At 59.4% G+C, this 23,048-nt stretch overlaps 3 protein-coding genes across 3 annotated transcripts; all 3 read right to left on the minus strand.

The window, feature by feature from the left end:
• Positions 1-473: 473 nt before the first annotated feature.
• Positions 474-2,018, minus strand: LOC126368257 (uncharacterized). The gene has a single exon (XM_050012153.1). The coding sequence runs from the start codon at positions 2,016-2,018 to the stop codon at positions 474-476; it is 1,545 nt and encodes a 514-aa protein (XP_049868110.1).
• A 432-nt stretch (positions 2,019-2,450) lies between these two features.
• Positions 2,451-12,127, minus strand: LOC126368258 (uncharacterized). The gene is made up of 4 exons (XM_050012154.1): positions 8,971-12,127; positions 8,274-8,483; positions 5,633-7,827; positions 2,451-5,558 (listed from the first exon to the last, which is right to left on the minus strand). The coding sequence occupies exons 1-4, from the start codon at positions 12,125-12,127 to the stop codon at positions 2,451-2,453; spliced, it is 8,670 nt and encodes a 2,889-aa protein (XP_049868111.1).
• Positions 12,128-18,690: 6,563 nt separating this feature from the next.
• On the minus strand, positions 18,691-21,159 carry LOC126368259 (uncharacterized). Its single transcript, XM_050012155.1, has one exon. It carries the CDS (start codon positions 21,157-21,159, stop codon positions 18,691-18,693), a length of 2,469 nt encoding a protein of 822 aa, XP_049868112.1.
• Between the last annotated feature and the right edge of the window lie 1,889 nt (positions 21,160-23,048).

Below are 23,048 nucleotides of genomic sequence, written 5' to 3' on the forward strand. Positions count from 1 at the left end.
CGAAGCCGGTACCCCCCCATATCTGGGGGGGCGTTCCCCTATCCGCCACCTGGGGACGCGCCCGATGGGAGATCAGCAACTCCACACGGGAACCTTTTTTTTTTTTTTTTTTTTTTTTTTTTTTTTTTTTTTTTTTTTTAACGTTGGGAAATGCGTTACGCATACCACGCCGCCCGGGGGGACGACGTGGTTATGTGGGACTCCCCGGGAAACCCGGTATACCCACTAAAACCCAACGGTGTTCCTCCTCGCCGCCATGTGGCGGGGACACGGGAACGCAATTGCACACAACCGCGTCCCCGCCGGCGGATGCCCTCTTGGGCCCAGCGCCTATGGGAGCGCATCAAGCGCCTCCCCCACCGCCGAGGGCTGCCCGGAACACTTGGGCAGCCCTACAGCACGGGACCCATGTTGTGGACGGCGGTCCCCCGACCGCCGTCCACGGGTCCCCGTTAGGGCGGAGCTCTGTCCATTCAAGGAACGGTGTCCATCTGCTCCGCCCCGGCCCTCTTGGCCTTGCGCTTTGGCCGCTTTGGCTTCGGCGCACCCTTCTGCGGACCTTTGGCTGCCGGCTTGGCAGCAGAAATGCATCCGCTGCCACCGATGGAATGAGCCGCCGGTTTGCCTGCCGTCGCACAGACGGGGCAATGGGGCTCAGCCGAGCAGTCCCGCGCCTGATGGTCGGGTTGACCGCAGCGGAAGCACAGACGGCTGCGGTCAACCTCGCAGGAGCACTTCACACCGAGGTGCCCGGGCTCCAGACAACGGTAGCAGCGTGCCGGTCTGGGGTCCAGAAGCCTAACTCTGGCCGACGTCCACCCGACCAGTAGTCGGCCAGAGTCGGACAGCCTCTTGGCGGCCGCGACCGGGCAACTGACCCAGAGGGAGCCGTCACCCCTCGGCCCGACGACGATCCGCCCATGCTTCACGTCGTCGACCGCGCACCCTCCTTCTTTGGCGACAGCGTCAGCCACCTCAATAGCGTCGGCTGAGTCGTCCAGCCCAGTGACGCGGATTTCCGCGCGCTTCACCGGACGGACGACTCTGACCGCTTCCGGGCTGAGGACCTCTCTCAGCTTCTTAGCGAGAGAGTCCGCCTTCGCCGCCGAGCCTTCCCCTCCGATCTCAAGCAGGCGCGCACCCGTCGCCGCCCTGCGGAACCGCATGTTGCTGATTCCGAGGTCAGCGAGGGAGACGCGCCGCTTGGCGTCGGAGAGGATCGAGGCGTATGTTACGCCTCTCTCCTCGACTCCGGGCACCAAGGTCAGCGATACCGCTGCCGTTCTTGGTGTCCGGAGCTTTGCCCTCTTCTGGGCCGTGGGCCGAGGCTTTTGCGGCTCTTTGGCCGCTTTGGCCACTTTGGCCGCCTTGTTTTTTGCCTTTCGGCCAACAACAGCGGTCCACGGCTCCGCCGTTGGTGCAGGGGCAGGCTGGCGCCGAGCCTCTGCTGCCTCCTGTGCAGCCAGACTTTTCTTCTTGCTCTTCCCCTTCTTTCCCGAAGAAGGGGGAGCAGAAGAGGCCTGGCTGTTTACGGGAGCCTCTTTGGTGGCCTTTTTGACAGGCGGTCCTGTCACGGGATGACCACTGCCGCTTGATGAAGCGACCGGGGCCCCTGCTGGCGCAGACTGAGCAGGGTCTGCCCTGGCGCTTCTGGTGTCCGCCGCGAGCGGAGGTCTCCTTCGTGGCTCTGGGAGGAGACGGTCTTCAATCCCGGCCAACCGCGCGTTCAGCATGTTGCCGAACATCTCGGCGTTGGCACGGGCTGTCTCCTCCAGAAGCTGCCGGAGGCTAGACTCCGAGCTCACAGGCTGGGATGGTCGCTGCCGCAACTCTTGCAAGTCGCGGCGCAGGTCGGCGACCTCCTTCGTGAGCTTGGAGTTAGCGGCCTCCAGCCGCACAACCTCCTCCGTCATCGTCCGCGCCCTGATCTGGGACACCGCCTCTTGGATGCCCTTTACGGCATCCTTCAGGGCCCGGACGTATGTTCCCTTTAGTTGTGAAGACTTCGTGGCGACCATCGTAATGGTCTCCAGCGAAGTCCTCACAACGTTGGCTAGAGCTGCGCTGGTTTGCTCTAACCTAACCTTTTTTTTTTTTTTTTTTTTTTTTTTTTTTTTTTTTTTTTTTTTTACGAGGAGAAATCCATCATGGATACCCAGCCGCCCGGGGAAAGCGACTGGGTTATGTGAGACTCCTACTCACTAAAACTCCTCGGTGTTCCACTTCCTTCGCCGATTGACGGGTGTCCGGGGACGTTGGCACACTCTTCCGTGCACCCGCCGGCGTTGTCCGATTCGGACACTCCCTGAATTCAGGATGGGAGGAGCTGTCCACCCTGAACCTCCAATGTTATGTGATCTGCCGGGAACACACGGCAGACCACATCCTCCACGAGCCCTAGATGGAATCGGGCGACGGAATTTCCCCGCTTCCGTCGCCCGAGGGCTTGGCTAACTAGGCAAGAGTTGGCGAGCGAATACCCCCCTTCTCCGCCCAGTACGCCTTCGTCGGATAGGATCCGAGAGGGGGTCGTCCTCTCGGGTCCGTTCGGCAGCCTCCTTCTGTGCCACCACGTCCTCACAGAAGGAGACCATCGCCTCCCACGCTCTCTTGCTGCCAACCATGGCGTTGACCACGGCTGGCAGCGAGAGGTCGTTCCCGACCACTGAGGCGAGCGCCGCTCGCTGTTGCGCCCATGCTGGACAGACCCCCAGTGTATGGTCGGCGGTGTCGTCACTGCAAGCGCAATGGTGACACACTGCCAACGGCTCCCTGCCGGCTATGTGGCACAGATACCTGCCGAAGCTGCCATGCCCCGACAGGATCTGCACCAGCCTAAAGGTGAGCGAACCGTGGCGTCGGTTCACCCATTCCTTCAGGACTGGGCGAACAGCCGCCACAGTCCGCAAGCCAGCGCACGGCTCTTCCAGTCGCTGCCTCCACCTTCGCAGCAGACTGCGTTGAGCGCGCTTCCTCCAGCGATCCAGGTCTTCGGGATCTGGGCCATCTCCCTGCGCTTTAGCCTCTGCGCATCTCACATAAACCTCCGCGAGAACCTCGGCATCGAGGTCCCACGGAGGCGTGCCCGCAAGGACACACGCTGCCTCATGCGAGATGGTGCGGTATCCTCGGATGACTCTGACTGCTATGACTCGCTGTGCACGGTACAGCAAGGTCTTGTTCGGAGCAGTCAGAGCCCCGACCCACACCGGTGCGCCATATAGCGCCATTGAGCGCACGACGCCGGTGTATAACCGACGGCACGTGATACTCGGTCCTCCCAGATTGGGCAACAACCTCCCAAGCGCAGACGCCGCACTGATAAGCTTGGGAGCCAATCTCCGGAAGTGCTCCCGGAAATTCCATTTCGGATCGAGATAAAGTCCCAGATATTTCATCTGAGGCTTTATCTCGACCCGGCAGCCACCAATGACAATGCAGGCGCCCGCAGGTGGCCCCCTCCGAGGACCGTAGAAACACAGTGCCTCGGTTTTATTGAGGGCCACCTTTAGGCCCAGCGACTCAATGCGCTCCACAACTCGCTGGACGCCATCTGTAGCGAGTGCAGCCGCCTCTTCGTAATTCTCCCCCCGGGCCGTGACAAGAGTGTCATCTGCATAACAGACGATGTTAAGGCCCGAGGGAAGATCGCCCCGCAGGGTCCAGTCGAACCCAATGTTCCACAGGAGTGGTCCCAGGACCGACCCCTGTGGAACACCACATTCCATGGCCCTCCGATGGAGAGTTCCATCCCGCCCGGCGTAAAGGACCTCCCTATTAGATAGGTAGACCTCTATCAGCCTCCGCAAGTATTGAGGAAGCCGGTGATACCGGATTGCCTCAAGGATGCTGTCGAAAGGCAGGGAGTTGAAAGCGTTGGCGATGTCCAAGGACACCGCCAACAGCACACCGCCTGAGACAACCGCTTCCTCCGAGAGAGCCTTGACGCGCGCGACCGCATCAATGGTCGATCGGCTCACTCGGAACCCGAATTGGTTGTCCGACAGATCCGGGCCTACGCTGGATAAGTGCTGGGTGATACGAGAGGCAATGATACGCTCGAAGAGCTTTCCCGTATCATCCAGCAGGACTATCGGGCGGTAGGCAGAGGGTGACTCTGCGGGGCGCCCATCCTTCCTAAGAAGGACTAACCGTCCTTCCTTCCAGCAAGTCGGGAACTGACCCGACGCTAAACAGGCGTCGAGGAGCTCGGCTAGGTGAGCTCCCAACTGGTTCAACGCCAGTGTCAGCACCCGACCCGGGACTCCGTCTGGTCCGGGCGCGGTGTTCTTGGCCCGCAACCTGAGCGCAGCCGCGCGAACCTCCATCGATCTTAGAGGAGGGACCTCATCAGCCTCGTCATCCTCGAAAGGATCCGCCATCGTCGGGGGCGCGTGATCGGTTCTGTCAGGGAACAGTGCCGTCACCACGTCATCCAGCAGTCGAGGCTCCAGGGTTTCCGTGATCGGGGGCGCCTGTGGGCGAAATTTGCATCTCGCCGCACGGTACGGGCGTCCCCACGGATCCCTGTTGAGATCCTCCAGCATCTCCTGCCTGGAGAGGGTTTTGGACCTGCTGATTGCCAGTTGAAGGGTCTTTTTGGACTGGCTGTAGATGTTATGCAGCAGGTCCTCCCTTTCTTCGCTGCGACTCTGCAGTCTCCGGTATCTGGTGAACTCGCGACGCGCCGCAACGCAAGCTTTGCGCAGCTCAGCTATATCTTGAGTCCACCAGTATACCGCTCGCCTTGGGGGCTGCCTCTTCGCACGAGGCATAGCCGCGTCGCATATCTGCGTGAGAACCTCCCTGAATCTGAGGGCACCCTCGTGCACCTCTGCTGGATCAACGGGCTGCATAGTCCATGCCTGGACAATTGCAGCCTCCTCCAGCAGCTCCTCATTGAGGCGCGCGAGTGACCACCTCGGGAAGACCGATGGTCTGGCTTCCCTATCCCGACGGGAGATGGAATCACTAGATGATGTGGCGACCTCGAACGTAATGTAGCGGTGGTCCGAGAGTGTCTCCACATCATCCAGAACCCGCCAATTCGACACGCGCGATGCTAAGGCAGGGCTAGCGAACGTTAAGTCCACTATGGACCCGCTCTGCCGTCGCACCCACGTGTCGGTTGAGCCACGGTTGAGCAGCACAAGGCCGCACAACGCCGCCCACTCCTCGACCGCTTCGCCGCGATCATTGGTCTCCGGGGATCCCCATGTCGTGCTGTGGGCATTGAAATCGCCCAGCACGATCACGTTGGACTGAGTTGCCCTCCTGACAGCTATTCCCAAGCGATCTAGGAAAAGCTGGTACTCAGCCAACGGAGCGTTGGGAGAGAAGTAGATCCCGAAAACCAAATACTCGCCCCAGGAGGCGGACACAAATCCGGGCTCCCTGTCCCGGACGGATAGGGGCATAGAGCCCGGACCAGTAGCCACGACAATTGCCACAGAGTTACACGGGTCGCCGACCCAATTGGGCTGGGGAGACACAAAGTAAGGCTCTGCGATGACGGCCACGTTGCTTGACCACTGTAGCATGGTTTGCATGAGCAGGTCCTGCGCACCAGCACAGTGGTTCAAGTTCGTAAGTAGGAAGCGGTGACCTGCCATTGCTAACCGGTCACCATCGCCTCCCGTGGCGGCTCCCTCGGTGTTTGGCTGGAGGAGACTGGGGTCCTGACAGTCCCTTTCTTGCCGGTCTTCGGCCGTGCGCATTTCCGACCCCCAGTTGTGTGGTTTGCAGGCTTGCCTGCAGCCTTGCAAATGGGGCAGTGGAGATCGCCGGTGCATGACGCCGCCATGTGACCCTCCTGGCCGCACCGGAAGCAGTTCCGGCTGCGATCTACCTGCGACTGACACTGGAGCCCAGTATGCCCAATTTCGAAGCATTTAAAACACTTCATTGGCCTAGGCCCCAGTGCCCGCACGCGGGTCGCACTCCAGCCAACCAGGAGTCGCCCGCTCTCTACCAATGTCTTGGCCGCTTCAACAGGGCACTCAACAAGCGCGCTGCCAACGCCAAACACCCCGATCCGAATAGGACTGACTCTGATATGCTCAGCGGAGCATTTTCCTGCCTCCACGACCGCAGCCGTGATGCTTTCCGCTGTGGCAGAGTCATCCAGACCAGATATGACCAGGTCAGTGCACCTTATAGGTCGGGTCACCTTTACCGCCTCTGGCAGAACCTCCTTTAACTTTGCCGCAAGGAGCTCAGCTTTGTCTCCACTCTCCTTACCGGAGATTTCTAGAACGCGAGCTCCCGTGGCAGCCAACCGGAAACGGAGACCGTCTATGCCCAGCTGCTTGAGGTCTACTCCCAATCTCGCCCTCGTGAGCACCTGGGCATATGTCAAGCCCTCGTCACTCGCCTCTGGCCGTAAGGTCAATGTGACCGCGGCTGATCTTGGTGGGCGCAAGAGAGCCTTGGCTTTTCCACTGCCTCCCGCCTTTTTCGGCATCGCCTTTCCGCGTGGCCTTGTAGTGTCTACATGGCTCACCGGAGGCGTGCTAGACGTGGTCTGGGCTGCGGGATTGGCTTCAGCTTTGCGCACCTTCTTCGCCTTTTTACCTCTCCGCACCACCTCGCTCCACGTCTCCACTGGTGGTTGCGATCCCTGTGAAGGGGTCGCTTTGCCACGTGTGGGCGTTGGGGTGGGAGGGGTCGCTGCTGCCGCAGCCTTTTTGGCTGCCTTGGCTGCTGGCGCTTTCACTGCCTTGGGAGCCTGTGCCTTGGCTCCACTTGCCTGCGGCGCAGGTCTGCTGAGGTCCGCCTGTAGGGGTGGACGAAAAGCCGACGGTGGGAGTAGGCGGTTTTCTAGCCTGGCAAGCTTGATATCAATCATGCGATCGATATCGCTGATTATGGCTGCCCGCTGATCCGCCATACTCCTATCCTCCGATTGTTGCTTGGGCGCATTGGTGCGGGTTCGCTCCGCGGAGAGATGTTCGAGGTCCTCGCGGAGCTTGACCATCTCCTCGCTGAGGTTCTCCACCCTCTTTCTCAGTTCTGCGTTTTCAGAACGCAGAACCCGCACCTCTTCGTCACAAGTCCGTTCCGCCATTGCCGCCACAGCTTGCTCAATTTGAGTGGCAGCTTTCTTAAGGGCATTTACAAAGGTGCCCTTAAGGTTCTTCGATTTGCGAGCGACGTCAAGAATAACCTTGACGCCGCTCTCCACGCGTCTTTCGAGGCAGTCCGCGGGCACAGCCGCGAGCTCCCTGGCTGACTGTAGGACCTCCGATTCGTCCTGTAGCTCAAGTTCAGCCCGTTGAGCACTGACAAGGGCCTCCTTCGCCTTTGCAAGGCCGACGTAGTGCCCAGTGGTGGGCGGTCTACCTCTTCCTCGCTTGGCTGTGCTTTTCGGTGCGGGCGCAGTGATGATAGAGCTGGCACATGACTCGCCGCTGCTGTCCGCATCCGGGGCACTCCTCTTATTACGTCGCCTACCGCTAGCGACAGAACCTCCATCTGAGTAAGAGATGGCCGTGTCCATCCCGGAGCAGTCAGAATCTGCTTCCGAAACAAGCACCGCCGTCTCCTCCTCCTGCCTGGTAAGGCATTTCTCCCTACTCTCCAAGCTTCCCTCAACATTGCCCTTATAAGTTTTAGGAGCCTGTGCCTTCAACCGCTGGTCCTTGCCGCTAAGCACCAGTGGTCCCGGGTCCAAAATCGACCCATCCTTCGTTTTGCCCTTGCGGGGCTTTTCAGCTGCTCTAGAGCAGCCACTAGTTCCAGCAACAGAAGAGAGGGCCGCCCCCGGATTGGTGGGATCCGCAGGCAGTTCCTTCTCTTCTCCAAATCGCGCGCATTCGTTTCCATTTCCTTCGCCAAAGTCGTTTGAAAAATCGGTCCGTCTATATTTGTGTCTTAAATCCACTATCTCCACAACAGGTTTTTTCGACATTAGTTTTGATTCCCACGATAGTGAGGGATATAAGCAGTCCACCCGGGCAGTGCCCTCTGTACCCGGGTAACCCTAATCCGCCTGGGGGGTCGGGCGGTGCCCCAGCGATGGCCGCTCGCTGCCGGAGGTATCCCCTCCGCCACCTGTAACAGGCGCCTTACGCCGCGCAGGACCCGAAGGTGCCCCAACGTAAGACTTTGGAGATTTTTTAGTGAGGTTTACTCCTCTCGGGGCCGGCCGGTTAAGGCAAGCCCCCCTGGCCCTGAGACATGCCGCGAGACATGACCACCGCAAGTCAGGGTAACAGGTTCGCCCGACTGTGGCCGAAGCCTGTCCGCCAGCCGTACATTGACGACCGACGAACCAGCCGCGCGAAGGCGGAATTCGCCTCCTCCCTGCGGATTTTTTATAGAGGTTATCTCCTCGCAGCCCCCTCCACTCAGTGTGAAGGCGGCCCCCGTTCCTGCGACCCCACCAAGTGCAGGCTTACGGGTTGCCCGACGGTGGCCGAAGCCGTTGCCCGCCCAGAGTTTTCTGAGCGGACCCGCCGCGCGTTGGGTTCTTCTTAGCTTCACTGTGGAAGTGATATGGAGTAAGCGGCATTTCCAATCACTTCCACAGCTACTGAGCCCCCCCGCCACGACAAGGCGAGAACCCATTGGGGGGGTGCTCTAACCTAACCTAACCTAACCTTTTTTTTTTTTTTTTTTTTTTTTTTTTTTTTTTTTTTTTTTTAACGAGGAGAAATCCATCATGGATACCCAGCCGCCCGGGGAAAGCGACTGGGTTATGTGAGACTCCTACTCACTAAAACTCCTCGGTGTTCCACTTCCTTCGCCGATTGACGGGTGTCCGGGGACGTTGGCACACTCTTCCGTGCACCCGCCGGCGTTGTCCGATTCGGACACTCCCTGAATTCAGGATGGGAGGAGCTGTCCACCCTGAACCTCCAATGTTATGTGATCTGCCGGGAACACACGGCAGACCACATCCTCCACGAGCCCTAGATGGAATCGGGCGACGGAATTTCCCCGCTTCCGTCGCCCGAGGGCTTGGCTAACTAGGCAAGAGTTGGCGAGCAAATACCCCCCTTCTCCGCCCAGTACGCCTTCGTCGGATAGGATCCGAGAGGGGGTCGTCCTCTCGGGTCCGTTCGGCAGCCTCCTTCTGTGCCACCACGTCCTCACAGAAGGAGACCATCGCCTCCCACGCTCTCTTGCTGCCAACCATGGCGTTGACCACGGCTGGCAGCGAGAGGTCGTTCCCGACCACTGAGGCGAGCGCCGCTCGCTGTTGCGCCCATGCTGGACAGACCCCCAGTGTATGGTCGGCGGTGTCGTCACTGCAAGCGCAATGGTGACACACTGCCAACGGCTCCCTGCCGGCTATGTGGCACAGATACCTGCCGAAGCTGCCATGCCCCGACAGGATCTGCACCAGCCTAAAGGTGAGCGAACCGTGGCGTCGGTTCACCCATTCCTTCAGGACTGGGCGAACAGCCGCCACAGTCCGCAAGCCAGCGCACGGCTCTTCCAGTCGCTGCCTCCACCTTCGCAGCAGACTGCGTTGAGCGCGCTTCCTCCAGCGATCCAGGTCTTCGGGATCTGGGCCATCTCCCTGCGCTTTAGCCTCCGCGCATCTCACATAAACCTCCGCGAGAACCTCGGCATCGAGGTCCCACGGAGGCGTGCCCGCAAGGACACACGCTGCCTCATGCGAGATGGTGCGGTATCCTCGGATGACTCTGACTGCTATGACCCGCTGTGCACGGTACAGCAAGGTCTTGTTCGGAGCAGTCAGAGCCCCGACCCACACCGGTGCGCCATAAAGCGCCATTGAGCGCACGACGCCGGTGTATAACCGACGGCACGTGATACTCGGTCCTCCCAGATTGGGCAACAACCTCCCAAGCGCAGACGCCGCACTGATAAGCTTGGGAGCCAATCTCCGGAAGTGCTCCCGGAAATTCCATTTCGGATCGAGATAAAGTCCCAGATATTTCATCTGAGGCTTTATCTCGACCCGGCAGCCACCAATGACAATGCAGGCGCCCGCAGGTGGCCCCCTCCGAGGACCGTGGAAACACAGTGCCTCGGTTTTATTGAGGGCCACCTTTAGGCCCAGCGACTCAATGCGCTCCACAACTCGCTGGACGCCATTTGTAGCGAGTGCAGCCGCCTCTTCGTAATTCTCCCCCCGGGCCGTGACAAGAGTGTCATCTGCATAACAGACGATGTTAAGGCCCGAGGGAAGATCGCCCCGCAGGGTCCAGTCGAACCCAATGTTCCACAGGAGTGGTCCCAGGACCGACCCCTGTGGAACACCACATTCCATGGCCCTCCGATGGAGAGTTCCATCCCGCCCGGCGTAAAGGACCTCCCTATTAGATAGGTAGACCTCTATCAGCCTCCGCAAGTATTGAGGAAGCCGGTGATACCGGATTGCCTCAAGGATGCTGTCGAAAGGCAGGGAGTTGAAAGCGTTGGCGATGTCCAAGGACACCGCCAACAGCACACCGCCTGAGACAACCGCTTCCTCCGAGAGAGCCTTGACGCGCGTGACCGCATCAATGGTCGATCGGCTCACTCGGAACCCGAATTGGTTGTCCGACAGATCCGGGCCTACGCTGGATAAGTGCTGGGTGATACGAGAGGCAATGATACGCTCGAAGAGCTTTCCCGTATCATCCAGCAGGACTATCGGGCGGTAGGCAGAGGGTGACTCTGCGGGGCGCCCATCCTTCCTAAGAAGGACTAACCGTCCTTCCTTCCAGCAAGTCGGGAACTGACCCGACGCTAAACAGGCGTCGAGGAGCTCGGCTAGGTGAGCTCCCAACTGGTTCAACGCCAGTGTCAGCACCCGACCCGGGACTCCGTCTGGTCCGGGCGCGGTGTTCTTGGCCCGCAACCTGAGCGCAGCCGCACGAACCTCCATCGATCTTAGAGGAGGGACCTCATCAGCCTCGTCATCCTCGAAAGGATCCGCCATCGTCGGGGGCGCGTGATCGGTTCTGTCAGGGAACAGTGCCGTCACCACGTCATCCAGCAGTCGAGGCTCCAGGGTTTCCGTGATCGGGGGCGCCTGTGGGCGAAATTTGCATCTCGCCGCACGGTACGGGCGTCCCCACGGATCCCTGTTGAGATCCTCCAGCATCTCCTGCCTGGAGAGGGTTTTGGACCTGCTGATTGCCAGTTGAAGGGTCTTTTTGGACTGGCTGTAGATGTTATGCAGCAGGTCCTCCCTTTCTTCGCTGCGACTCTGCAGTCTCCGGTATCTGGTGAACTCGCGACGCGCCGCAACGCAAGCTTTGCGCAGCTCAGCTATATCTTGAGTCCACCAGTATACCGCTCGCCTTGGGGGCTGCCTCTTCGCACGAGGCATAGCCGCGTCGCATATCTGCGTGAGAACCTCCCTGAATCTGAGGGCACCCTCGTGCACCTCTGCTGGATCAACGGGCTGCATAGTCCATGCCTGGACAATTGCAGCCTCCTCCAGCAGCTCCTCATTGAGGCGCGCGAGTGACCACCTCGGGAAGACCGATGGTCTGGCTTCCCTATCCCGACGGGAGATGGAATCACTAGATGATGTGGCGACCTCGAACGTAATGTAGCGGTGGTCCGAGAGTGTCTCCACATCATCCAGAACCCGCCAATTCGACACGCGCGATGCTAAGGCAGGGCTAGCGAACGTTAAGTCCACTATGGACCCGCTCTGCCGTCGCACCCACGTGTCGGTTGAGCCACGGTTGAGCAGCACAAGGCCGCACAACGCCGCCCACTCCTCGACCGCTTCGCCGCGATCATTGGTCTCCGGGGATCCCCATGTCGTGCTGTGGGCATTGAAATCGCCCAGCACGATCACGTTGGACTGAGTTGCCCTCCTGACAGCTATTCCCAAGCGATCTAGGAAAAGCTGGTACTCAGCCAACGGAGCGTTGGGAGAGAAGTAGATCCCGAAAACCAAATACTCGCCCCAGGAGGCGGACACAAATCCGGGTTCCCTGTCCCGGACGGATAGGGGCATAGAGCCCGGACCAGTAGCCACGACAATTGCCACAGAGTTACACGGGTCGCCGACCCAATTGGGCTGGGGAGACACAAAGTAAGGCTCTGCGATGACGGCCACGTTGCTTGACCACTGTAGCATGGTTTGCATGAGCAGGTCCTGCGCACCAGCACAGTGGTTCAAGTTCGTAAGTAGGAAGCGGTGACCTGCCATTGCTAACCGGTCACCATCGCCTCCCGTGGCGGCTCCCTCGGTGTTTGGCTGGAGGAGACTGGGGTCCTGACAGTCCCTTTCTTGCCGGTCTTCGGCCGTGCGCATTTCCGACCCCCAGTTGTGTGGTTTGCAGGCTTGCCTGCAGCCTTGCAAATGGGGCAGTGGAGATCGCCGGTGCATGACGCCGCCATGTGACCCTCCTGGCCGCACCGGAAGCAGTTCCGGCTGCGATCTACCTGCGACTGACACTGGAGCCCAGTATGCCCAATTTCGAAGCATTTAAAACACTTCATTGGCCTAGGCCCCAGTGCCCGCACGCGGGTCGCACTCCAGCCAACCAGGAGTCGCCCGCTCTCTACCAATGTCTTGGCCGCTTCAACAGGGCACTCAACAAGCGCGCTGCCAACGCCAAACACCCCGATCCGAATAGGACTGACTCTGATATGCTCAGCGGAGCATTTTCCTGCCTCCACGACCGCAGCCGTGATGCTTTCCGCTGTGGCAGAGTCATCCAGACCAGATATGACCAGGTCAGTGCACCTTATAGGTCGGGTCACCTTTACCGCCTCTGGCAGAACCTCCTTTAACTTTGCCGCAAGGAGCTCAGCTTTGTCTCCACTCTCCTTACCGGAGATTTCTAGAACGCGAGCTCCCGTGGCAGCCAACCGGAAACGGAGACCGTCTATGCCCAGCTGCTTGAGGTCTACTCCCAATCTCGCCCTCGTGAGCACCTGGGCATATGTCAAGCCCTCGTCACTCGCCTCTGGCCGTAAGGTCAATGTGACCGCGGCTGATCTTGGTGGGCGCAAGAGAGCCTTGGCTTTTCCACTGCCTCCCGCCTTTTTCGGCATCGCCTTTCCGCGTGGCCTTGTAGTGTCTACATGGCTCACCGGAGGCGTGCTAGACGTGGTCTGGGCTGCGGGATTGGCTTCAGCTTTGCGCACCTTCTTCGCCTTTTTACCTCTCCGCACCACCTCGCTCCACGTCTCCACTGGTGGTTGCGATCCCTGTGAAGGGGTCGCTTTGCCACGTGTGGGCGTTGGGGTGGGAGGGATCGCTGCTGCCGCAGCCTTTTTAGCTGCCTTGGCTGCTGGCGCTTTCACTGCCTTGGGAGCCTGTGCCTTGGCTCCACTTGCCTGCGGCGCAGGTCTGCTGAGGTCCGCCTGTAGGGGTGGACGAAAAGCCGACGGTGGGAGTAGGCGGTTTTCTAGCCTGGCAAGCTTGATATCAATCATGCGATCGATATCGCTGATTATGGCTGCCCGCTGATCCGCCATACTCCTATCCTCCGATTGTTGCTTGGGCGCATTGGTGCGGGTTCGCTCCGCGGAGAGATGTTCGAGGTCCTCACGGAGCTTGACCATCTCCTCGCTGAGGTTCTCCACCCTCTTTCTCAGTTCTGCGTTTTCAGAACGCAGAACCCGCACCTCTTCGTCACAAGTCCGTTCCGCCATTGCCGCCACAGCTTGCTCAATTTGAGTGGCAGCTTTCTTAAGGGCATTTACAAAGGTGCCCTTAAGGTTCTTCGATTTGCGAGCGACGTCAAGAATAACCTTGACGCCGCTCTCCACGCGTCTTTCGAGGCAGTCCGCGGGCACAGCCGCGAGCTCCCTGGCTGACTGTAGGACCTCCGATTCGTCCTGTAGCTCAAGTTCAGCCCGTTGAGCACTGACAAGGGCCTCCTTCGCCTTTGCAAGGCCGACGTAGTGCCCAGTGGTGGGCGGTCTACCTCTTCCTCGCTTGGCTGTGCTTTTCGGTGCGGGCGCAGTGATGATAGAGCTGGCACATGACTCGCCGCTGCTGTCCGCATCCGGGGCACTCCTCTTATTACGTCGCCTACCGCTAGCGACAGAACCTCCATCTGAGTAAGAGATGGCCGTGTCCATCCCGGAGCAGTCAGAATCTGCTTCCGAAACAAGCACCGCCGTCTCCTCCTCCTGCCTAGTAAGGCATTTCTCCCTACTCTCCAAGCTTCCCTCAACATTGCCCTTATAAGTTTTAGGAGCCTGTGCCTTCAACCGCTGGTCCTTGCCGCTAAGCACCAGTGGTCCCGGGTCCAAAATCGACCCATCCTTCGTTTTGCCCTTGCGGGGCTTTTCAGCTGCTCTAGAGCAGCCACTAGTTCCAGCAACAGAAGAGAGGGCCGCCCCCGGATTGGTGGGATCCGCAGGCAGTTCCTTCTCTTCTCCAAATCGCGCGCATTCGTTTCCATTTCCTTCGCCAAAGTCGTTTGAAAAATCGGTCCGTCTATATTTGTGTCTTAAATCCACTATCTCCACAACAGGTTTTTTCGACATTAGTTTTGATTCCCACGATAGTGAGGGATATAAGCAGTCCACCCGGGCAGTGCCCTCTGTACCCGGGTAACCCTAATCCGCCTGGGGGGTCGGGCGGTGCCCCAGCGATGGCCGCTCGCTGCCGGAGGTATCCCCTCCGCCACCTGTAACAGGCGCCTTACGCCGCGCAGGACCCGAAGGTGCCCCAACGTAAGACTTTGGAGATTTTTTAGTGAGGTTTACTCCTCTCGGGGCCGGCCGGTTAAGGCAAGCCCCCCTGGCCCTGAGACATGCCGCGAGACATGACCACCGCAAGTCAGGGTAACAGGTTCGCCCGACTGTGGCCGAAGCCTGTCCGCCAGCCGTACATTGACGACCGACGAACCAGCCGCGCGAAGGCGGAATTCGCCTCCTCCCTGCGGATTTTTTATAGAGGTTATCTCCTCGCAGCCCCCTCCACTCAGTGTGAAGGCGGCCCCCGTTCCTGCGACCCCACCAAGTGCAGGCTTACGGGTTGCCCGACGGTGGCCGAAGCCGTTGCCCGCCCAGAGTTATCTGAGCGGACCCGCCGCGCGTTGGGTTCTTCTTAGCTTCACTGTGGAAGTGATATGGAGTAAGCGGCATTTCCAATCACTTCCACAGCTACTGAGCCCCCCCGCCACGACAAGGCGAGAACCCATTGGGGGGGAACCTAACCTAACCTAACCTAACCTAACCTAACCTAACCTAACCTAACCTAACCTAACCTAACCTTTTTTTTTTTTTTTTTTTTTTTTTTTTTTTTTTTTTTTTTTTTTTTTTTTTTTTTTTTTAACGTTGGGAAATGCATTTACGCATACCCGCCGCCATGGGGATGACGACGGGTTATGTGGGACTCCGGGATCTCAAGTATCCCGCCTACCCACTAAAACCCAACGGTGTTCATCTTGCCGCCTGAGTGGGAGCCACGGGGACGCGCCCGCATACATCCGCGACTCCCAGGCGGTGTCCATACGGACCCGGCTCGGTGAGCACTGTGGTGCTCTTAATCGTCAGTGACGCGCGGAACACACGCGCGCCTACCAACACGGGGACTTAGTGCCGGGTGACGGACGCCCCCCGCATCCGTCACCAGCATCCCCACTTACGGGACGCGCCGATCATGCGCCAACCTCCTCCGTCCCACCCGAGTCCGACGGATCGGGTCAGACGCAGGATCGGCCTCCCGCGACCTCTCGGCGGCCTCCTTCTGCGCCACCACGTCCTCGCAGAAGGAGTATACCGCCCTCCAGGCCCTCTCGCTGCCGACCATGGCCGAGACCACGGCAGGCAACGACAGATCCTGGCCCACCACGCACCTGAGTCGCGTCCGCGACTCAGCCCATTCTGGGCATGCGGCGAGAGTATGGTCCGCCGTATCCTCGGCGGCGCCGCAATGGTGGCAGACTGGGGTCGGCTCTCTTCCAGCGACCCTGCACAGGTATCTGCCAAAGCAGCCATGCCCGGACAGGACCTGCGTCAGGCGGAAAGAGAGCGCCCCGAACCGTCTATCGACCCATTCGTCTAGAACGGGTCGTATCGCCCCCACTGTTCTGTGACCAGCGCTCGGCGACTCCAACGTTTGCAGCCATCTCAGGAGGGTATCTCGACGAGCGTTATGTCTCAGTCTCGAGATCTCCTCCGGAGACGGCGCACCACCGTCAGCACGCGCTCGAGCCGTGTGTTGGTAAACACTGGCCAGAACTGTGGCGTCCAACTCCCATGGGGGGGTACCGGCCAAGGCGCAAGCAGCCTCGAACGAGATGGTACGGTACCCCCTCACCACTCTTGTGGCCATGGCTCTTTGAGGCCTCCTCAAGAGGGCCCTGTTATGGGCGCTAAGAGCGTCTACCCATATGGGAGCGCCATACAGGGCCATTGATCGGACCACCCCGCAGTACAGGCGTCGGCAGCCCACCTTTGGTCCACCAATGTTTGGCAGCAGCCGGCTAAGCGCGCCAGCAGCAGCAACCAGTCTTGGCGCCAAGCCGGTGAAGTGCGCACGGAAGTTCCATCGGCTGTCTAGGACGAGGCCTAGGTAACGCATCGTCGATTTGACGCCGATGGAAACTCCCCCCACCACTATGTGCGCACCAGTTGGCGGCGCTGCTCGAGGCCCATGGAAGCACAAGGCTTCCGACTTGGACAGTGCCACCTCAAGACCCAGCTGTCTTATTTTCCCCACCACGTGAGCCACGCCCGCCGTAGCGAGAATGGCAGCCTCTCGGTAGGTGCTGCTTCGAGCCGTCACAAGGGTATCGTCGGCGTAACAAGTTACGTCGACCCCTCGGAGATTCGCTCCACGCAGCACCCAGTCGTAGCCAATGTTCCACAGGAGCGGGCCGAGGACCGAACCCTGTGGAACACCGCACGACACTGACCACTCTCGCCATCCCTCAGACGCCGGGAAGCTCACGGCCCTCAGGGAGAGGTATGCCGCTAGCAACCGGCGGAGGTACGGGGGCACCTCGTGGTACTTGAGCGCTTCCCGGATGCAGCTCCAGGGCAGGGTGTTGAAGGCGTTGGCGATGTCCAGAGACACCGCCAAGACGACCTCCCCCCGAGCTACAGCGGCGTCCGCTAGGGCCCTCACCCGCGCAATAGCGTCGATGGTGGATCTGCCCCGGCGGAAACCGAACTGGTATGCGCTCAAGTCCGGACCGACATCCTCAAGGTGCTCGATGATCCGAGCGGCGATAACTCGCTCGAGGAGCTTACTCGCCTCATCAAGCAGCACTATGGGCCTATAAGCAGACGGTGCATCTGCCGGCCTACCGTCTTTTTTAATCAGGACCAGTTTCCCCGTTTTCCAACGGTGCGGAAACTGGCCCCTCGCCAGGCAAGCTGTAAAAAGAGCCCTCAGCCATGGCTCTAACGCGTCCTCTGCCCTTAGGGCAGCAACCCACACACGGCCGGGAATACCATCGGGGCCTGGGGCGGTGTTTTTGGCCTGAAGCCTGCGTACCGCCACCCGCAGCTCTGCCTCGGTCACAGGGGGCACCTCTGCCTCATTGTTCGTGGCGTCTTCGTCTGGCTCGCCGCGCAGTGCCATCGGTGGAGGCGTGTGTTCAGGCCTGTTCGGAAACAGGGCCGACACGACTTGGCTCACAAGCTCCGGCTGGAGGCTCTGAGTCAGTGGGGGAGCCCAGGGGCGAAGCTTACGCCTCACCATCCTGTACGGCCTGCCCCACGGATCGGCGTCAAGAGACTCCAGCATCTCTCGTTCCGCCAAGTCTTTGGCCTCACCGATAGCCACCTGCAGGGCCCTCTTGGCCTCTCTATACGCATCGGCGGCCTGTGCTGTGAGCACCTCGTCTCGGATGCGACGTCTTCGGCTTCTGGTGTACCGGCGCCTCGCCTCTACGCAGGACGCGCGTAGCTGCGAGAGTTCGGCGGACCACCAGTACACCGCTCGCCGACCAGGAAGCGCTCTGACTCGCGGCATACAGGCATCGCAAACTCTTGCGATAGCCGCCTGTATTGCCTCAGCTTCCGTCTCGACATCCTGAGAGACCCCGGGATGGAGCCACGCCTCTATGATGACCGCCTCCTCCAGCGCGTCATAATCGAGGCGCTTTAATGCCCACTTGGGACCGTTGCCTTCCAGGGCTCGGATCGGGCTCGTCGGGGTAGCAGGGAGCGTGGACACACTGAATCGGATGTACAAGTGGTCCGACAGCGTCTCCACGCCCTCCTGCACTTCCCAGCTCTGAACACAGCGCGCCAGGGCAGCGTCCGCGAACGTAACGTCCACGATAGAGCCGCCCTGTTGCCGCACGCACGTGTTCACCGATCCACGGTTGACAACGGTCAATCCGGCGGTCAGCGCCCACTCTTCAACTGCCTCGCCACGACTATCTGTCGCCGGGCAGCCCCAGGCCGTCGACTTGGCGTTCAAGTCGCCAGCGACTATCACACGGACAGTGCGCCTCCGCCCCACAAGCACACCGACCTCAAGCAAGAACTGCTCGAAGTCGGACAGGCTGCGGTTTGGCGAGAAGTACACGCTGACCAGTGTGACATCGCCTAGGACAGCGGCAGCATAGCCCCCACCCCGCACAATGTGCGCAAATGGAGGCAATCCCGCCCCAGTCCGTGTAACCAGTGCCGCCATTCCGGTCCGGTCACCAACCCAGTTCTCCCTAGGAGGGACTGAGTATGGCTCCGAAACCATCGCCACGTCAATCAGCCACTCTGCCATGCTCTGGATCAACAGGTCCTGAGCCCTGGCAGAGTGGTTGATGTTGGCCTGTAGAGCGTTTAGAGCCATCAATTGATGCTCATGTGCTCTTCACCGGCTCGTCCCGCAGCTTGCGGGGGGGAAGGACGCGGGGGAACCTTTGGTCCATTGCGGTTCTTCCTTCTACTTCTGGATTGGGCAGTACATGTTGAACCGCCCAATCGGTGCTCTGCCGGTCTTCGCGCCGCCTCGCACACTGTGCAGTGCGGGGTGGCAGAACACTCCGAAGATTGGTGGCCGGTTTGGCCACATCGGTAGCATTGAGTGCTACGATCCACTTCGGAGTCACACAGGGCATGAGTATGACCGACCTCGAAGCATCTGTAACACCGCATAGGACGTGGCTCCAGGACCTTGACCTGCGCGGAGGTCCAGCCCACCAAGAGGCGACCGCCATCAGCCACCTTTTTGGCGGCTGCTATGGGACAGCTCAGCAGGATTGAACCCATTCCGCCTGCACCCTCGCGGATAGCGCCAGCCTTGATTGTGTCGGCCGTGCATCCTCCGGCTTTGGCAACTGCCTCCACCACCTCCTGAGTGGAGACGGAGTCATCCAGTCCCACAATGCGCATGTTTGCGCACTTTGTGGGTCTGGAGACTTTTACAACGTCTCCGCTCATCGACTCTCTCAACTTTGTGGCTAAGGAGTCGGCCTTCTCGGTGCTTGTAGCACCCGCAACTTCCAACACACGTGCGCCGGTTGCTGCCTTGCGAATCCTGAGGCTCGTGATACCAAGGCTCTGTATATCAACCTTGGATTTGGCTTCTCTCAGGATATCCGCGTATGTTGTTCCTCTCTCCGCTGCCGCTGGCTGTAGCTGCACAACCACCGCAGCCGAACGCGGAGGACGCAGCTTTGGCGCCTTGGGGCGTTGCAGCGGTTGGGCTGAGGCCACCTTCTGCTTACGACCTTTGCCGACAACAGTCCAGCCGGCGCCAGCAGGCCCTGAAGGTGGGGGACAGGCCCCACTCTGGCCATTGGTCCCTCCCTTCTTTTTCCTGTTCCTCCCCCCTCGCGTCTTCCTCTTTTTCGGAGGCGCAGAGGCCGAACTACTGGCCGCCGCAGTCGGGCCTTGCAAGGCCGCAGACGGGGCAGCACGCGAGGTGCTAGCGGCCGTGGCCGCTGTGGCAGTCGCTTTCTTAGCCACAGTTGTGGCGGGAGCCTTCGCTGCAGCAGCAGACGCCTTCGCTGCAGCAGCGTATGAGAGCGCGTTTTTCCGATCCGCCGCCAGCGGTGGACGCGTCACTTTTGGAGGCAGGAGCCGGTCCTCCAGGCCTGCCAGCTTCGCATCGATCATGAAGCCAACTTGGCTTATGATCTGCGCGACTAGGCCTTCCTCTTTATCAGACACGGCTCTACTGCTCGTGGCTGGCGGCGGATTCGCACGTCTTGCTGGTAAGGAGCGCACAGCTCTCGGCGCCGACTCCGGTTGCGGGCTCTCTGCAAGCGGTTCGGGAGCAGGCGACGGCACTCTCTGAGTTGGATTCAAAGAGGCCTTGAGCTGGCGCATCTCGCCACGGAGCACGTCTATCTCCTTTTGCTGCGCGTCAAGTTTCGCCTGTTGGCGAGCATTCTGTTCCTGCAGCTTGCGCGTTTCATCGCTGGTAGACGTGGCATGCAGGGCAGACAGAGACTCTTGGAGTAGCTGTGCGGCATCCTTCAGGGCACGTACGAACGTACCCTTCAGTTGTCCCGATTTCACAGCTACGTTGCGAACGATGCCAATCGCCTCTTTCGCCTTCTCATGCAGCTCTGCAGCCGTAAGCGAGACGGCTTCTGAGCCTGAGTCCATCAGCTGGGTTTCCGTCTCCGACGATGGGTTGGACCGTCGGAGGTAGAAAGTCCTCTTGGCCGCTTTGGCCACTTCTTCCTCGGCTTGCAGCCTGAGCGCTTCGCGCACGGCACGGTTATGTTCGGCCTTGGCTTTCGCAAGGCCGACGTATTCGCCGGTAGTGGGAGGGCGTCCCCTACCCCTCTTGGCCCGAGCCCTGAGGACGGGCGAGCCGCGTGCTGTTTCCGGCACTTGGCTGCCATCGTCAGAGGACGGGTCCGAAAGCGAAGCTGTCTTCCGCTTTCGCCACAGCTTGCCCTCCGGAAGGGAGGTCACACTCTCCATCGAGCACACTGTCCTTAGACTACTCACTTCGTCCGAGGACGAAGCGGAGTAAGGACGTGACCTTGGCTGCTCTGACTGAGCACTAGGCCCAGGAGCAGCTCCTTCAGCATTAGGTGCTGACTTCGAAATCGGTGTGGGGATGCGCTCCAGCACCACCCGCACTTCGGGAAGTGCGGATGGTGTTGGCGCGCGCGAGTCTTGTCCGGTAGTAGTGGCGTCGAACGCCGGGTAGAAGTCTACCCTTTGAGTCGGGGATTTACGAAGGCTATCGGAGCCTACGGAGCGATCGCAGCCCCCCCCACATACGATTGGGGGCCTTAAGCTGGATTCACCGGTTTCCCGGCTGCCAGCGTGGGTAGTTGAATTTTTGAGCGCTTCCATGGTCCAGTACATCTGGGACGGTTTTATTTACTGGGGTTGTCTCCCCAGGGTAGTCCTAGCGGCCTGACCGTCAGACCATCCAGCCCATCGCCGGACACCACCAACTTAAGCTTGCGGTAATTTTTTACAGAGGTTGTCTTCCTCGCGGCCCCCTCCGCTCAGTGCGAAGGCGGCCCCCGCTCCAGACAGCGTTGCGTCTGGGCTACGGGTCGGGCCGACGGTGGCCGAAGCCATTGCCCGGCATTGCTGCCGGACCCGCCGCCCCTGCCAACGGTGGAGCCGAAGCCCCTGTCGTCTGGCCGAAGCCAGAGACGCCGTCGGATGGTCACCCTCCTGTGTCCACTCTGCGCACCACCTCGTCCCTGCAGAGGGCCACGAGCAAGGGTGACTCCACCACGCTGTTTTGGTCCGCGCCGGCCGAAGCCGGTACCCCCCCATATCTGGGGGGGCATTCCCCTATCCGCCACCTGGGGACGCGCCCGATGGGAGATCAGCAACTCCACACGGGAACCTAACCTAACCTAACCTAACCTAACCTAACCTAACCTAACCTAACCTAACCTAACCTAACCTAACCTAACCTAACCTAACCTAACCTAACCTAACCTAACCTAACCTAACCTAACGGAAGCCTGGCAAATCTGACTACACCAACCCCAAATCATACCGACCGATTGGGCTACTCTCAGTCCTGGGGAAGGTGATGGAAAAAATGATGATCAGAAGGATCAGGTGGCACACCCTACCCAGGATGAATACCAGACAGTATGGCTTCGTCCCCCAGCGCTGTACGGAAGACTCCCTCTATGACTTGCTCCAGCATATAAGACGCAATATTAGCGATCACAAAATTAATATAGTAATATCTCTGGACATAGAGGGGGCTTTTGACAGCGCTTGGTGGCCAGCCATTAAGATCCAGCTCAAGGAGAAAAAATGCCCGCCAAATCTCCGGAAGTTGGTCAATAGTTACCTAAGCGACAGGAAGGTCACGGTCAGATATGCCGGAGAAGAAACCACGAAATGCACAAACAAAGGTTGCGTACAGGGCTCCATCGGTGGTCCTACTTTTTGGAACCTGTTACTGGATCCGCTATTGAACGAACTGGAGAGCAGGGGTGTATACTGTCAAGCTTTCGCCGATGATGTGGTCCTGGTATTCTCTGGCCATTCAGTCTCTGCCCTTCAGGAACAGGCGAATGACACTCTCGAACATGTGCAGGGATGGGGACAGCGTAATAAATTGAAATTTGCCCCACATAAAACCAACGCAATCATCATCACCAACAAGATGAAGTTTGAAATCCCATCTCTGCACATGGGCGACACCGCCATACAGCTTGTAGAGGAAATAAAAATACTGGGTCTCACTATAGACCACAAATTAACGTTCAACACGCATGTTGCAAATATTTGCCGGAAAGCAACAAACCTTTACAAGTTGTTGGCGAGGTCAGCAAAGATATCATGGGGACTGAACCCGGAGGTGATCAGGACCATATACATGGCAGTAATTGAGCCAACCATACTCTACGCAGCAAGTGTCTGGGCCGCGGCGGCAGCAAAAATAACAGTGCAAAAACAATTAAACGCAATACAAAGGGGATTTGCACAAAAAATCTGCAGGGGTTACCGCACGATCTCATTAAACGCAGCCCTAATTATAGCCGGCATCCTCCCCTTGGACCTTCGGGTGCAAGAGGCGGCGAAACTCTATGAGGCGAAGCGAGGGAGACCCCTAGAACACCTGGACGGCGGGGACTTGGCAGATAGGGAAATCGAAGAAAAGGAGTGCTTCCTGAAGGTCATGCATCCGGCCAGCGAGGAAGACATAGAATTCCAATGCCTCGAAAATACCGACCCCCAGACATTGGAAGAGTATCATATAA

This window comes from Pectinophora gossypiella, chromosome 7 (genome assembly GCF_024362695.1).
Source record: "Pectinophora gossypiella chromosome 7, ilPecGoss1.1, whole genome shotgun sequence".
Lineage (NCBI taxonomy): Eukaryota > Metazoa > Arthropoda > Insecta > Lepidoptera > Gelechiidae > Pectinophora > Pectinophora gossypiella.

Coding starts and splice junctions, on each gene's coding strand:
- LOC126368258 (XM_050012154.1), bottom strand. CDS start 12,127: ATGGCAGGTCACCGCTTCCTACTTACGAACTTGAACCACTGTGCTGGT. Junction 7,828..8,273: donor ATTCCGCCTTCGCGCGGCTG/GTTCGTCGGTCG, acceptor ACTTTGGCGAAG/GAAATGGAAACGAATGCGCG. Junction 5,559..5,632: donor CGAGGGAGCCGCCACGGGAG/GCGATGGTGACC, acceptor GCTGGTGCGCAG/GACCTGCTCATGCAAACCAT.
- LOC126368257 (XM_050012153.1), bottom strand. CDS start 2,018: ATGGTCGCCACGAAGTCTTCACAACTAAAGGGAACATACGTCCGGGCC.
- LOC126368259 (XM_050012155.1), bottom strand. CDS start 21,159: ATGGAAGCGCTCAAAAATTCAACTACCCACGCTGGCAGCCGGGAAACC.